The 17,563-nt window shown below is 35.5% G+C and overlaps 2 protein-coding genes across 2 annotated transcripts in view; one reads left to right on the top strand and one right to left on the bottom strand.

Annotated features, from left to right (window-relative positions):
• Positions 1 to 10,394, bottom strand: part of LOC137405226 (EF-hand calcium-binding domain-containing protein 6-like) — a 31,452-nt gene extending 21,058 nt beyond the window's left edge. The window contains exons 1-6 of the mRNA XM_068091454.1: positions 10,362 to 10,394; positions 8,835 to 9,051; positions 8,367 to 8,467; positions 7,042 to 7,139; positions 4,976 to 5,042; positions 3,750 to 3,919 (exon numbers count right to left, since the gene is read on the bottom strand). Coding sequence (XP_067947555.1) covers positions 3,750 to 3,919; positions 4,976 to 5,042; positions 7,042 to 7,139; positions 8,367 to 8,467; positions 8,835 to 9,051; positions 10,362 to 10,394 — 686 coding nt within the window. The remainder of the gene's footprint in view (positions 1 to 3,749; positions 3,920 to 4,975; positions 5,043 to 7,041; positions 7,140 to 8,366; positions 8,468 to 8,834; positions 9,052 to 10,361) is intronic.
• Positions 10,395 to 15,180: 4,786 nt separating this feature from the next.
• LOC137404627 (caprin homolog) lies at positions 15,181 to 17,432 on the top strand. Its single transcript, XM_068090854.1, has 3 exons — positions 15,181 to 15,285; positions 15,786 to 15,871; positions 16,764 to 17,432. Exons 1-3 carry the CDS (start codon positions 15,202 to 15,204, stop codon positions 17,221 to 17,223), a joined length of 630 nt encoding a protein of 209 aa, XP_067946955.1. The 5' UTR covers positions 15,181 to 15,201; the 3' UTR covers positions 17,224 to 17,432.
• The last annotated feature ends 131 nt before the right edge of the window (positions 17,433 to 17,563 follow it).

The raw sequence follows: 17,563 nt of genomic DNA, 5'->3' as shown, positions 1-17,563 counted from the left end.
TCAGCTCATGGAGACAAAAGAATACAAAGCTAGAGTTATCAGCTCATGGAGACAAAAGAATACAAAGCTAGAGTTATCAGCTCATGGAGACAAAAGAATACAAAACTATAGAGAGTTATCAACTTAGAACTCGGACCTCAGAACAGGAAAGTGTTGCAGAACAATGAAGAACAAAAGTTGACCAGTGACTACCAGATGGAAAGATAACAGTGAGTAACTGGCTGGACTTATCTGCCTTTACTAATATATACATAGATAATGTGAAAGGCAGGCTGGAATATAACTCTCAGGGTTCAATGCTCCAGTTAAAATGAAATCATTATTCAAAAAGATTACAATTGACAGGCAGCAAAGATAATAATTTCGTAAAGGGCAGCAGTCGGCACAGGATTAAGGCTCTCTATAGTCAATAGCTCGAAGTCATAGACCTATTTTCAACTGCTGAGTTCTCTAAAATGCTGTTCATGTGTGAGTACCACAGACACCTTCTGAGGTCTTAATTTCTTATATTATCTGATAAGACCTGGGATTACTGTGACTGGAGCTACAAGTCTCTAGACAGAACGGCTAGAGCAATAACCGAGAGATTACGGCGTAACAGCTTCAATTAAGAGTAGCTTTGTTATTCTATATCAAAAAGCTAATCCGAAAGATGTTTAGTTACAGCTATAATAGATAGGCACCTTTGTTGTGTTGGTACAGCTGCAAGCAAAATGAACAAGCACATTTGAAGGATTGCATTTAGATAATTCCAATCATATCACGCTGGATAGGAGCTGCTCAATCATAACCAGTAAGATGTGCCACCTTTATGTTTATAAGACTCACAGATAACCAACCTCTTTTGACACTGATAGATTTTAGAACATTTTGCCCAAAAGAAAATATTTATTTAACTAACTTCACTACTACATTGGCTATAAATAATCACCAGTTAAAGCTAATACCAATGATGCCATATAAAATAAAAATATTTCAGCAAAAATGCACACAAGGAAAAACAATTTTGATATGATAATGACATTGAGATATCGTGAAGTCTGGTGGATTACATGTTGCAAGCACACAAATGGTGATAGTGTATAGTCATAACAATGACATTACATAAGTAATGTACTGCCATTGCTGTAAGTAATGATTTGCTCATATGGTGACACATAAGAAAGTATAATACCATGCTTACAATCATTATAAAAACGCTAGGATTATATGTAGCTACAGTTTTCATCTATTTAATACTGTGACAAAACTACTCCACCTAGTTTGTGAGTGAAGACAAAAATCTATGAATATTCACATATCATCTAAAGTCTAAACAGAGCTGGATCTGCCGTCAACTGCGATATTCGGTGCGCCATCTCTGCAGCACATCTACTATTGCTTCATGAAGTGTAAAAACTAGGCTAAGATAGATATTCAAAAGGAAGCGGATGCATAAAAGAGCTACTATTGGGGTCTGCAATTGGTGTGAGCCTGACTTATGAGTGATACATATACACAGCTATATGAGTGATACATATATATATACACAGCTATATGAGTGAAAAATGTACACAGCTATATGAGTGATACATGTACACAGCTATATGAGTGATACATCTACACAGCTGTATGAGTGATACATGTACACAGCTATATGAGTGATACACATACACAGCTATATGCGTGATACATATATATATACACAGCTATATGAGTGATACATGTACACAGCTATATGAGTGATACATGTACACAGCTATATGAGTGATACACATACACAGCTATATGAGTGATACATGTACACAGCTATATGAGTGATACACATACACAGCTATATGAGTGATACATGTACAAAGCTATAAGAGTGATACACATACACAGCTATATGAGCGATACATGTACACAGCTATATGAGTGATACATGTACACAGCTATATGAGTGATACATGTACACAGCTATATGAGTCATACATGTACACAGCTATATGAGTCGTACATGTACACACCTATATGAGTCATACATATACACAGCCATATGAGTGATACATGTACACAGCTAAATGAGTGATAGATGTACACAGCTGTATGAGTGATACATATACACTGTTATATGAGTGATACATGTACACAGCTATATGAGTCATACACATACACAGCTGTATGAGTGATACATGTACACAGCTATATGAGTGATACACATACACACCTATATGAGTGATACACATACACAGCTATATGAGTGATACATATACACAGCTATATGAGTGATACATATACACAGCTATATGAGTGATACATATACACAGCTATATGAATGATACATATACACAGCTATATGAGTGATACATATACACAGCTATATGAATGATACATGTACACAGCTATATGAATGATACATGTACACAGCTATATGAGTGATACATATACACAGCTATATGAGTGATACATGTACACAGCTATATGAGTCATACATATACACAGCTATATGAGTCATACATATACACAGCTAGTGACTAAAATACTCAAAATACAGGAATGAATATTAACTGAGTATTTTATTGAAAGAAGAACTTGACAAACATTTCCAGGTTTAAAACTAACAAACTGTATAAAATGACCAGGAGAGGCTTAGTTGTGAGCTGGTCATGGAAAGCTTTAGACCAGCTGCATCCTCTTATGGTACTTGCCATCGTATCTCCAACATACCTATTTTATCTCTTGTGGCTACTAGTTGAATCAAATGAAAATTTTTACCCACAGAAGAAACTGATAAACTTTTATCGAATGTGGAGGTGCCCATTTTCTTACCCAAACATACAGTCTTTCATGTTTAATATTATAGGTAGCAGATATAATATTTGATAATTTATATTCTAATATCTATATATCAAATGTCTATAATCTTATATTATAGATAGATCCAGATTAGCATGACTTGTGGTATGACAAGTAAAAATATCCTGACAACTGAAATACCAACTACCCATGTCTCTACTTTTGATATCCTGACAACTGATATACTAACTATCCATGTCTCTACTTTTGATATCCTGACAACTGATATACTAACTACCCATGTCTCTACTTTATATACTGACAACTGATATACCAACTACCCATGTCTCGAATTTTGATATACTGACAACTAATATACTAACTACCGATGTATCTACTTAGTATAAGATTGTCAATAATGCTACCCACTGCCTCGTTCTTTCAACTCAGTTAACATATTCAAGTCCTTGTTAAAGTACTCACTTTGACTTTTAAGTGTAACCTTTTAATATATTTTGACTAAATTTATTTAATCCTTTAAAATGTTTCTTTTGCTGGTATTCCGTTGGGAGTTTGTCGCATCAATGTTAGTTACTAATATTAAAAGTGGAATGAATGTGATTCTAAAATATTGCTGTTAACCTTTTTGAAGAAACAAACAGTATGTAGAGTTATATTCTGCTAGTATTCTTATTATGTATTTAGTAGTATGGCTTTGCGTTAATGTTAATGCATAAATATTTTAATTATGTTATATAACATTGCATATTGTTTAGGCTGAAATTAGAAAGATTAGACTATATCTTAGCAAATTAAGTCAGGTGGAATTGATAGTTTTTCTCTAAGTCATCCTCCTTGGCTGTTGATATACTGACAACTAATATACAAATCGCAACCAAAGCATCAATTTCTGATATGACACCAGCTGACATTCCAATAGCTACTGACATCTTATTTGCTAATTGATTATTAAATATTGAGCAACCACCTACCTTTTCTTAACAAACTCCTTAAGAAAGAGCATGAAGAATGAAGCGGGAGCAATATTGTTTCGCACAACACGCTTTGTGTTTGCATTGCGATAGTGTTGTTCAGGGTAGCTAATAGCCTCATGCGCTGCCTTTGCTTTCTGTATTGGTTTCAGCCATTCCTTCTTTACAGCCTGAAGTATGAAGCGAGCAAAAACAATGAGGCTGGAGTGTCTCCTAGGCTCTTCTTGCATAGAAAATGTGGTGAAGTTGTGAATGTATTTACGGTAATATTGCTAATGCAGTTATTATGAATAACAAAATGAATTCCTGTACTTCACTAAACTTCTACCCATTGTTAGTACACTCTATCTAGCAAGCTAGTTTCATTACGAATTTAAATAGCACAAGAACCATGTAGATAGCTTTGGAGTGCAGTTTGAAATACTTCATAAATAAAGATTCATTTCATTATTCCTCATTATGGATATTGCATCACTTTGAATTTAAAAACTATATTTTTTCATCAAAGTTTACGTTTTACTACATATGATTGCGCTTTTAACAATAGAAAATCTTTTCCGTTTATAGACTAACTGTATACGTGTTGGACAGACTGAGGAGAAAAAAGATAAGAAAAGCTATAGCGACGGACACAGAAAGGAGAGAAACAGGAAATGAGAGAAATAATGAGGGAAGAAAGAAAAGAAGAAAAAGCAACGACAGGAAACAAAAAACAAAGTATATGTAGTTGTGTCTGAACCATTAGTTAGTGTTTCATTGATTTATGTGTCATTGCGACCTTCATTTTGACCAAGACTGCTATGACATTATAGACTGTGTGCTAGCAGCTCATTTATTATCATTTATACTCAGCACAAATGCTTCGTAAAGAGAGTTTCATCTATTATTTGGCAATTACCAGGGGGCAAAGTTTTTAGAGTTTTTAAATTTTAATCATACAATATTATTAACAAAATTTTACCGACTGCAGAATACATCTCTTTATCCGTGAATAAAAATAATGGTTAACTTTTGAAACTTTAAAATTCATCAAAAATTGCTCTGGGTCTTCATATGATTTTATTATTATACATTTCTAACTCTTAGTGAGTTGAACATTAGCCAAGTGAAAAAGATTTTTTGTACAAAAACTAGAAACGTGTATTAAAACCGTAATATCTGTGATGTAAACAGAAAAAAATATACTAAGGTCGTATGTATAAAGAAATGGTATAACATATGCTCACCTCATTGTCAGGAAACTTTGATATGAACATCTCGAAAGATACATACTGATCATGATGAAGAGTTAGCCTGTAAATTATAAACTGGTTACAGACACTCAAGACTAATTCCCTCTCTTATGGTGATGCTGAAAAACTTTTGATTGTTTGCTTGAAAACTAGCGATACTTGAGAATTCAACAGCAAATTTTATCAACCTTATAAGATCATTTCTACCACATTCAGCTCCAATCAGCTGATGTCAACGGTTTTTTGCGTCAATGATTTTTGAGCCCATCACAGTAGACAGCGTTGTATTACCAGACACTTATTATCAGCAACTGACAATTTTCAAGGCAAAAAATTTTAAAAGGCAATATTTCTGATGTCCAGCTGACTTAATTTGCTAAGATAGTATATTTTTTAATTTCAGCCTAAAAACAATATGAAAAATTATATAATAAAATACAACTGACATATATATCTGCATGTATATATATATATACATTAACAAATAGCCATATCACCAAACACATAATAAAAACACAAGAAGAATATAATTCTATATATTGTTTGTTTTTCTAAAAAATTAACAACAATATATTTAAATCATAGTTATTCAACTTTCAATATTAGTAACTATTAGTATGGGATACTAGCGCTACACTTATAATGGAATACCAGCAAAACAAACATTTTAAAAGCTTTAATAAATTTAGTTAAAGTGTATTAAAAGATTATGCAAGAGTCCAAGTTTGAGTTGTGTTCTTTACCAATGACTTAAAGATATTATTAGAGTATGCAGAACAAGTCAGTGGCGAGCAATCTTAGGCATTCTTCTTGCAGAGGTTCTGAGAACCATCTAATTTATGGCATGACATTTTGCATAGATTTGAACAGGATTGTTACCATATTAGCTTAAATATATTCTGTTCAGTAATTTACATATATGACACTAGAGTTGCCTAATATGTGATAAACATCACAATATATCAAGGGCTGAGCGCAAAATTGTTGTAACTTCATATAGAACATAAGGCAAGTTACAACAATTTTGGGCTCAGCCCACCATATGTAGGCCTTGGCCAAATGACGATTATTTTATCAGTAAACAAAATGCAATATAATAAAAAAATATACAAATAACATATATTCTTATTTGCGTCATAGTCAACATTTTAGACTAAAACATTAGCATATAAAATATTGATTTAAATTAGATACAGGAATTTATTTCTTTCAACTAAGTAAAATACAGAACATAGACGCAATAAATTGATTCTAATTCAGATATACTTCAGCTACCACAGTAACTATAATACATATTAACACCAAAAGCAGAAAACAATAATATAATCTGAAAGAATCTTTTAACTAAAATGGTTTAAATCTCTTGCTAGAAAAAAGAGATCACTGTGGCAACAGAGTAGCACTGACCTCTTCAGATATCTTTCAAACAAGTCTCGTGAGATATATCCACACATACCAATGAGTATTTTATGCAGAGCCTCCCTGAAAGACAATAAGGTATAAATACTGCTGCCATCGCCGCTATTCAAGGCAGCATTTAATTAATGTATTGTATACCTCAAGTCAGCTGCTAGCCTTAGACTATCAACAAATAATTGCTTGTTCAAAATCAATACTTTAGTATATTGTACGTAGAGACAAGTGTGCTTGAATAGCTTGTCTACATACCCTCCACTGTTTAACACCTTGATTTGTAAAATAAAGTGAAGTGGAGTGACTGTCAGAGTTTAGGATATGTATATGCGAATGAATATGAGAACTCTCACCTTGCTGAGAGTTTCCTGTTAACTCTTTAAGCTACTCCGGTGTGGACATTAATCTATCAGATTTTGAGACGAACTCAGCAATTTTTAAATTCATATACAAAGAGCTCTACCACATTCTCTGGCCTCTTTGATAACTTGAAAGGTTAGAAATGCCTAAACATAATCATGAACTGTGCGTGATGGCCGCCGCCGGATGTCCCTTATTCACAAGAGAATAGTCGTAACGCATTCTTAGCGGAGTAGCATGCAATTTTTGCAGACGAAACAGTCAATCAGTGCATCACACGTGCTTACCTTGAGACGAGTCCGTTTCCATTGGCTGTGTGAGACTTGAATAGATGTTTTAGACCATAAAATCCAGAAGAGATCTTGTCTTGCACTATTTCATGCAGCTAGTTGAGCAAACAGATAGGATATTATCCATTAGCACAAACTGAATGCAAACAAATCAGTTTTCACTGGTACCAACTTATGAAATTTATGTAAATGATATTATAATTGTGAATTAAAACAGCTAGACCTTCATAATATGGCAATTTTTTAAGTCGAATAATTAAAAATTGCCATCATTTAAAGAGATATCTCCAATCATATAAACGATATAATTGTGTGATGGTAATTTATCTCACACCTGATGATTTTCAGGGTGAGCGATACCGGAACTACAATGCATGGATCTTGTAGTCTTATAGTAAACTCATTCCATGGCCTTCCATGTCCACGGCCACTCATGAAATAAATGTTTCTAATTATCACGAACACAAAAAAAGTTTCTTGTTGAAGTTAAAAGATACAAAAACTTTAACAAATTAACAAATATGTAAAAGTGTCCATTTGTCTGGTGATTGTTGGAAATCGTGAAGCTATATCAGATAAGCAGATGCTTGTAATAAGCTTGTATACTCTCAACCTTTAGACAGTACATAAAATACTGCACGGTCGGTCCTGTACTACATGTCGCATGTACCAAATGTAACAACTGCTTCTATTGGTTCAGCATAAGTCTGTACAAACCAAGCAGCGGTGTTTAAAAGATGATCCGCTGGTACCAGCTAAAAACAATTCAATAATTCCTTCATTTTTATAACAGTTTTCATCAAAAATCCTAAATTTTTAAAATTGTGATGCTTTAAACTCAATATAACACAACTCAACAAATAAAGAAACAGGCTACATGAGGTTAATGATAGCGTCTATTTCAGGATAGAACAGAACAAAACATACATAAACTCATCTTGAAGAATGACGCCCCTCTACGTTACACAAACCCTATGACTGGCTAGGAAAATACATGACACTGCCGGGCACTAGCAATCTACAGAAAGTTACTCAGTCTCTGAAGCTAAATATTTGTATGAAGTAATAAAACAACATCCATGATGGGTTGCCCAAAGAGAGAGCCAGCTGAGATATCATTACTATAGGCCTATCTTAGCTAGCATTTCCATTCTACGGAGATTAGTTGTTAAGGAAACTCTCACACCAGCTGACAAACCAATCTAGTCATATTTGCATAACAATTCTACAATCAATGTGACGGGTGTCTCCTAGTCCTGACTATACCAGAAACTAGATCGTGAATCGGTTGCAACGAAACACTCCCTATAATTAGCAATTACCTCCTCTACTGTGTACTTAAATGGGTTCTTGATATCGTTAGCTTTTAGCCAAGAACTCTTCAGCATTGATCTCTCTCCTCTAGACGCTTCATTGGAGCCAACTGTAATAAAATGTTAAAAATGATATGGAACTGCATGATCACAAGCAGATGGAATAATTGAGTAATTACATGTACACCAATGTGTAAGAGCATGCTACCATAACATATATCATCATGTGTTTACATAATATGTTAGATGCATATATGTATGTATACTGTATGTCAGCAGTACATATATATGGCATCATTCCAGGACATATATGCCATCATGCCAGTACATCCATGTTGCCACGCTATTATACATATGTATTATTGCATATGCAGTTAAGCCAAAATTGATATGTCACCATTACAGCAGATGTGCCACCAACCAGTTTTGAGGATGCCCTATTTCGAGTACACTAAAAGTCTCTGTTAAAACACTTACTGCTTGTCAGAGACCTGGTTACGGCCATTCTAGGTTTCTGTTTAGTTGGTGATCCATTCAGAGACATGCGGACGAAAGGAAGGCTGGCTGAATGTGACACCCTGCTCTGTGTGGGTTCAACATAAGGAGCAACTGGTGTAGATTCAACAGCCAGCTCATTGGCATTGTCACTTTTGACTTGACCAGAGTGACTGACAGGAATCTTGGGTAATTTGACCTAAACACCCATCAAAGTCCACTTCAAGATGAACTTCCACAAAATTTTAGCAGTTGTCAGAACTTTTCAGTATTTTTCTATCATTTGCGATTGTTTTTCTGTTTCAGGTGATCTGACAGTCGGAATGGTTCAGGATTAAAATCAACAAAATGTGATCGCGGTAAAACCCTCAGAAACTACATCGCTAAGTGCTATCGTTACTAGAATTGATATCGGCTCTTACATTCAAGTTACAGCGTTAAGCCTCTCTATTCTGTCGGTCTCTTTGCAACTATAGTTTTACTTTTGCTTGATCTGAGCGTTTTAACAACGATCAAGTTTTGTTCATTTTAATCTTGAAACATCCTGGCAGCCAAATCACCCCAAACATTAAAAACAATCCCAAATGATAGAAAAATATCTATACTTTTTGATAAATCCTACTAAAAACTTGTGCAAGTTTGACTTCCTGCTTAAAACGAGGCTAACTGTAACATGAGCCATTTAACTGAACACCATGAATAGCAGGTTTTTCTAACTATTGACTTTTTAATTAGCAGCGACTATAAATACTTGAATGTGATTTGAGAAGTAGCATTGTATCTACACAGTGAGGTCGAATGCAACGATTCTACAGTACAAAACCATGGTAACTGCTAGCCTAAAACACACTTAAAGAAGCACTTATCAGCTTGATAACTCGGAGTTGTCTGAACTAAATTCCACAAATCATCTTACAAGACTCGTACTTCATTAAGGCGGGTTCACACTATATCGCCGTACCTTGTCGATGATGCCACAATATGCAAAGTTCACACTATCACAAACCCATCCATGTTTGCATCAACGAATACTCCATGGCGTAGTGTTCTCACTTTTCTTAATAATTTTTCCCGAAGGAACTTTGTTGTTGCCGAGTGCTCGTATCCAATAGTCCTGTAGCAGCATTCATACACGGAAACAAGTAGATCACGCTATTGGCGACATCAAATCACCATTGCCAAAATAGTGCACATGGTACAGGCTGTCGTTAATGAAAAGTTTGACAGCCGCAAATTTGACGATGTATTCGCGTTGCTTCGTCGATGCCATCAGTTGACAACGCACCTAGTCGACGACGAATGCTGAAAGGTCAGCGCCAACATACGGCAATATAGTGTGAACCAGCCTTCACTGTGTGCCATTTACATACTTCCTACAAATTACCTTAAAAAGCAGCATGACACTAATAGTTTGTTTTGAAGTCAGGCACCCTATATAACAGTCCATACACGAATATCAGTTTATGCCTAAACTACAAACTCTATTCAAGGATAAATGGCGCTACTCACAGGCATTTGCTTCAAACTCGCCACAGCAGCCATCTTTATACATCTACAAGTAAATGCCACTAGTCGGTAGAGCTCTTGGCAACTCTTAGCAGAAGGTCCTGGTCGACTGATTGTCCCATAGCAATATAATTTAATAAAACTTATTCGTCCGCGAACGAGTGCTCAGTAACAGCAGGCAAGGCAAAACAAAGGCCTTCTATTCACGGCTGATTGATCAGTATAGACTGTTTAAACATGAATGCAATAATCCTTTCATATCGATTTAAAAATGAAGTTAAATTAACCTTGCCAAGCAAAACAAGTGTTGGACAAGTAATCTACATGGTTATATAATTATACAGGCAGGTATGCGAGTCAACGTACTTACTTCTATTGTAACTTCTATTAACGCCTGAATACCGCTGACACCTCGGCAGCCGTGAACTCTCCGAGGAGAGGTTATTTACACGACGCTATTTAAAATACAGTCTGCTCTAATTGTAGAATGCGTTAAAGAGCAATAGCTGTACCTTGATGTTAATCGCTAACGCGTGATCATAACACGGGTACTTCATTCCAATCTTTGCGGATGTGCTGAAACTTGTAAATCAAATATTTAGATCTTACATGAGACTCGCTGCTTTTTGCAGACCTTAGTGTATGCCTCCTGACACCAGTGTAAGTATGCCTCCTGACACCAGTGTAAGTATGCCTCCTGACACCAGTGTAAGTATGCCTCCCGACACCAGTGAGTTTCTTGAGATTCAAACCTGGATGTTGCCTGCTTTGGGTAAAGACTGACTCAAAAGACGCTGATATGTAAAAGAAAAAAATAGCACCTAAAAGCTTACATATTTGCTGATTTGTTCCTACCAGAAATAGGCTGTCCAAAATACGACAGCTAAAGCAACTAACTTGGTTGTATATAAAGAGTATTTGGCTTCCTTTAGAAAAAAAGACAAGTTACATTGCAAGGATGCTCCACTCTCTTATCTATCAAGTTTAGCATATGAGTTGCAGCCATAATAATTATATACATTTAAATACTTTTAGGAGCATTAAGGAAAGGAGCAGTGAAACGTATAAAACCAAATTTGCTCAAACCAGCAACTTCAACTTGTCCAAACCAAAACTCTGGTGCCAAAAGGTCCTGCACCAGAAGTCTATGCCTGAAAGTCCTAGACCATTGAGCAAGAATGGCACTTTTTGGTGCAGAGGTTCTTGCACAGGAATTTTTGGGTGACGATTTCTGGCTTAGGACTTCTTGCCGCAGGCTACAAGCTCAGAATTTATCCATCTTTAGTTGTAACTTATAGCTCAACAAATTTTATGTAAAAGTGAAAGAGAAAATTTGCACACAATGGCTAAATTTACATATTTGACAAATGTAGCTCATGAGATCCTTCAATCAAACCTTTATGTATTTCTTTAAAAATGTATTATGTGTGATGTTTCATAAATAAAAGAATGTTTTTGCATTATTGTTTGTATATACACATAAATAATTTTGTTGGTGTGAAAATAGCGCTGCTGAAAAGTTTGGCGCCAAAAGCCCTGCACCAGAAAGTTCTAGACCAGTAGTGAACCTGGTCTCCACAATGATTACAACCTTGCAGATAGAGCAACAAGCCTATTCGGTACAGAACTCAAGTACTGGTAGACAAGTAATCACCAGCATCCAGCTGAACCCAAAAGTATTTTTATTATTTCACCCGTTTCTGTAGTGATTCTGAGCTATATAACTACGTACGAGTTTAAGATACTTTTGTGCAAACACAATAGGGAAGTTGATTTGTTCATTGAGTGGCTAAACCAAACGTCTATTAGAATATTGTCCTGGACAAGCTTTTAGGTAAGTTGCAAAATTAAAAAACCAGTTGTATGCTATCCTTTAAATATCAATTAAAATTAATGCGATAGAAATTCCCAATTTGTACTTCGTACCTAGTACAGTACATCTAATCTTGATATATTAGCTTTGTTTTGCTACCTAAACTTGATACAGAGGCATTCGTTGAGCAGTTTCAGAATATCCCTAGGAGCGATCGCTTGGTACAATATGCTCAGACCAAATATAAACACATAATGTAACAATTCCGACATTATATACTGTTTACTGACACTCCATTCCTACAGTCAGAATGTAAAAATATTCAATATAACTTCAAAAGGACCAAGGAGTAGCTGTGAATATTGTCAAACAATGACTTCTGTAGGTATCTTGACATGACCAGCAAGTATATATTAATAGAAGTAGTTCAGAGGTCAATTATATTGATGCCTTCAAGGCCTTTAAGGCGGTTTCAAATCAACCAGTTATGCAACTTTTTTTGAATTTCATGAGTAATTTTGTCGGAAATGAACATAAAAAGCAAGGGTGAGGGACTGGAATAAGAGAGTAATAGCATTTACACATGATACAGCGCACTACAGTGATGTCTTTAAAAGGGATGACTACTCGATAAGCCCTTCTAAAGACGAGAATGTAAAGATTAAGGATATTGCAGGATGTAACTGATCACATGACTACATGATCACATGACTATAAGCATGACTCAGAGCAATGACGAAGCAATAAAGATGAACTTGCACAAAATTTTAGTAGATTTTATCAGAAAGTATCATTATTTTTCTATTATTTGAGGTTGTTTTTTATGATTGAGGTTATCTGACTGCCAGAACATTTCAAGATTCAAATTGGCCAAACTTTATTACGTTTAAAAGACTCAGAAGAGAAATACGTACAAAATGACATCACTAGTTGCTAATGTTGCCTCATAATCAGTACTCAAGCAAGACAATATAATACATATTGATTTCTCAAAGGAACCAGCAACTGAATGCACCTACCGAATATAAATAACCCATATACTTCTGAATTAGTAGTAGTCTTGTTAACACTAGGGTTACAGTTCAAAGGTCAATAAAATGGTGACAAGCTCATTCTTTGCAGTCTGACTTCAGTTTATCTAATGAAAATATCTTCCTACTCCTATTCGTTATTCTAACAGTCATACAATTTAAGAAAAGAAACAAAGGCTCTGTTTGTGTAATTGTGTGAAATTGTAGATTGTTAAAAAGATATAAAGAGTCTGGTTCACCATGTACAGCTCTGGTTTGTCAAGGTCTGTTGGAATTTAGTAGCCGTCATCGTGTCAAGGCTTACAGTTAATCTGGGGATGATCCAATAGCCGAGATGGAGTTAAGTAGCACAATCCGCTCTATCTACGTTGCTAATCCTCAGAGATTAAAACTAGAAATAAATTATTCGCAATCACACCAATACTACAGTATATCATGAATAAGCTATGGAGACGGCCTCAGTCTGCAGGGGACATCAGCTGGGGTAAGTTTATAGCCTTACTTAAAGGTTGACTTGCAACAAAATTCACATTACAGCTATTTGGTATCAAAAGGTTCACCATGTCTTACTCTGCTGTATTGTAGGTGCCAAATATGTGGAAATGTGATGACAAGCTCTTAAAAGCTCAAAAACGAACAGTTAATCGCAGCCATCACGAAAATGCCGTAGATTGGAATATCTTTATTTCGATGATGTACTAAATCATTGTGGTTATTCTTTGATCACGTGAAATTAAAGGCCAATAAAAGGCTCAATATAGCGTCTTGTAGCACTAGTTTTTGACAAGCACTTCGAGTTCTACTGGAAACCCCTTATCAATTATAGAAGCTCGCTACTTTACAGCTTCATTTCAGCTTGGTCTAATCATCTAGTCATAATCTGATCATGTGAGCTATACTTTCTGCCAAATGGCGCGAACAATTTCTGCAGCTTTTTTCGACTATCACAGGTGACCAACAGGCTCCTCGTGTTCATCATAAGATGATATGCACTCCTTCGAGCTAAGGTTAAAAGATTAAACTAATGTGTAAGCTAGGTTTTGAGATATCACTCCTCAAAGTGACAGCATTACAATGATGACGAATTAGTTTGGGTTTATTGAATGCGTAAGTCTATTTGTGAAAATATTTCGACGAATGATGTTGCATGGAAGTGTAAACAAAAGCACATCGTGTTCAACTACGCCCCATTTGAGCCGTTTCGGAGAGAGATTCCAATCTATGGTGTTTTCGCGATGGCTGCGATTAACTGTTCGTTTTTGAGCTTTTAAGAGCCTGTAATCACATTTCTACATATTTGGCACCTACAACACAGCAAGAGTAAGAGGCAGTGATGAACCTTTTGATACCAAATCACTGTAATGTAAATTTCGTTGAAAGCCAACCTTTAAAGTAAATTGAAGGTTTGTTCAAAAATACCAGATAATAAATATACAATAGTAACAAAACGGTTCATTTTAACTCCGGATTTGCTGGATAATCAGCGACAACCTTTTTACAAATTTATCGAGTTCAGTGAGCGTCATATTCAGTATAAAAATTACTAGACTTCAAGGTTGACAACCAACACTAAAAGCTTGTGGATTCTGTCGGTGTACTACGCAATCGTACAAGATGGAACTATGTTTTGCAGTAAACACTCGCTCATGCTTTACAACAACAATGCTGTTATGATGAGAAGTTATATAAATATGTGAGTTTTCTATGCTGTTGACATGAGCAAACAAATCCCAATAGTTACAGCAAATATGCCAATCTCCCATATGCACTAACAGTTAGATGTCTCTATTAGTTAGCATTTAGATGGAATATTTATAATAAAGTGATTTGCTAATCAGTTGATAACTCTTGAAAGTGTACATGTATATGTGAACAGCTAGCCATGCCCGTCATGAAATAGAAAACACACAAAAAACATTGTTGGCAGCCATTGGTCAAAGTTATGTAAATTTAACCTATTCACTGTTACGCAGAGTGACAACAGTCCACAACTGGCACCATGAAGCTTTCCACTCTGTTCATGCTTGTTGTACTTGTGGTGCTCGCTCTCTACGCCTGCAGCTCTGAGGCTCAGAGACGAAACGTGAGTAGTTTCATGTTATTATCATGTATACAGTAAGCACAAGGTAACTTACAGCGGAAAAAATTTTTGTTGATTAAATACTTCTATATGACTTAAAACATTAGGTGCTTTTGTTGTGTGCAGTGGGAAGACAACTTCTTTTTGGATGAGATATACCGATTATATACTGTATACTTATTCCAATCTGAATAGACGCAAAGGAAAAAGATTATTGATGAATAGCGTACAAGTCTGTTTACTACTATAAATAGAAATGTCATTACACTAATATCTGTGAGTGTCTAGTGGTGAATCAATATTTGGTGATCAATTAAATGGCGCATAGCAAGTCCCTAGAAATAGAACTTACAATGCAGACCATCTCCTTGCTCACAACCATAAACACTTTCTATTAATTGATTCCTAGTTCTTATTCATAGTTTTACCGCAATAAAAATGTTTCTAAAATGTTTCCCCATGCAAGAGTAATCATAATACATAGTTGCTTTATGTTTCTGCAGGGTGGCAATCAGAGTGAAATAGGAAGACGCATGAGGAGGAGGAACAATGGCCGTCGAAACCGAGATGGATCTGGAAGAAGACGAAGGTAGGTGATTAATCATTTGATATTTAGATAGCAAACGGTAGGATGATTGCTTTGAAAATAAATTACCCTTCACAAATCTGTGTAACTTATGACACCCAAAAACATCAACTAACCATATCTTGAACATAATGGCAGCTAGTATCTATTGACTCTATATAGCGAGAATGAACGAACAGTTTTTTAGACCTTATAATTAAGTAAAATATATTTTAATACACAGAGACAACTACTAACAAGTTATTTTAATGAAGAGAGACAACTGCTAACAAGTTATTTTAATAGACAGAGACAACTGCTAACAAGTTATTTTGATAGACAGAGACAACTGCTAGCAAGTTATTTTAATAAACAGAGAAAACTGCTAACAAGTTATTTTAATAGACAGAGACAGCTACTAACAAGTTCTTTTAATAGACAGAGACAACTGCTAACAAGTTATTTTAATAGACAGAGACAACTACTAACAAGTTCTTTTAATAGACAGAGACAACTGCTAACAAGTTATTTTGATAGACAGAGACAACTGCTAACAAGTTATTTTAATAGACAGAGACAACTACTAACAAGTTCTTTTAATAGACAGAGACAACTGCTAACAAGTTATTTTAATGAACAGAGACAGCTGCTAACAAGTTATTTTAATAGACAGAGACAACTGCTAACAAGTTATTTTAATAGACAGAGACAGTTACTAACAAGTTATTTTAATAAACAGACAACTGCTAGCAAGTTATTTTAATAAACAAAGACAGCTACTAACAAGTTAATTTAATTACGAGCAACATCTACTAACAAATAGTTATAAGAATAATAGTGATACATACCAACTGAGTCACTGTGTTGAGTTATAGGTGTACTCATGTGACTGTATCACAAGCTTGCTTGATTGTAGGAATAATAATAGACGCAGAAACAACAGAAGGCGAATAAACAACCCAAACAGCGGTACAGGTGCTTTTGGTGGGCAAAACTCTGCAGATGAGATCTTTGGCCAAGGAAGTGGAAGCAATGTCTTTGGCCAAGGAAGTGGAAGCGATGTCTTTGGCCAACGAAGTGGAAGCGATGTCTTTGGGCAAGGAAGTGGAGGAGATGTCTTTGGCCAAGGAAGTAGCAGAAATGCCAATGGTAATCTTGGGCTAGGATTCTTAAATGAATTGGGCATAACCTTGTCGCCAGAAATTATAGAGAAGATCGAAGAGGCACGGCAGCAACAAGAAGAGGAGAAAAGAGCTGAAGAAAGGGCTGCCAAGAGAGCTGAAGCGGAAGGCAATGAGCCAGAAGAATTGAGTGAGCCTACCACAGAACCTGCTCCACTGACACCAGAAGAGGAAGAAACCTTACGGAATCTATAATTTATGCTATAGCAGCGATTGGCCAGCTTGTCAAATGGTGCTCCAATTGTAATGGGACAAATCCAACCTATTACCATTAATGACACTCTTATATCTAAATGTTTCTAGGCCCGTGTGTGAGGCTTGTATTAAAGTCACATTATAGAATTTTACCTAGTTATTATATATCCCATTTACAAATTATATATTATACATATTTATATTTATTCTCAAACATAAACAAATTGCAAAGGATTACCATTTGTTTCACATCCTATTGGCGCTCATTAGTGACCCTTATGTGACCTCCAGTGTTCTGCTTCCAACAGATATGACCAACTAGCCAACACGTGAAACGTTG

The sequence above is a fragment of the Watersipora subatra genome, chromosome 9 (genome assembly GCF_963576615.1).
Source record: "Watersipora subatra chromosome 9, tzWatSuba1.1, whole genome shotgun sequence".
In the NCBI taxonomy this organism is placed as follows: Eukaryota; Metazoa; Bryozoa; class Gymnolaemata; order Cheilostomatida; family Watersiporidae; genus Watersipora; species Watersipora subatra.
This window is presented reverse-complemented; position numbering and strand designations above follow the sequence as displayed.

Excerpts from the sequence above, each read along its gene's own strand:
- LOC137404627 (XM_068090854.1), top strand. The coding sequence starts at position 15,202 with ATGAAGCTTTCCACTCTGTTCATGCTTGTTGTACTTGTGGTGCTCGCT. Across the intron at positions 15,286-15,785 it reads CTGAGGCTCAGAGACGAAAC|GGTGGCAATCAGAGTGAAAT; the intron begins GTGAGTAGTTTC and ends ATGTTTCTGCAG. Across the intron at positions 15,872-16,763 it reads GGATCTGGAAGAAGACGAAG|GAATAATAATAGACGCAGAA; the intron begins GTAGGTGATTAA and ends GCTTGATTGTAG.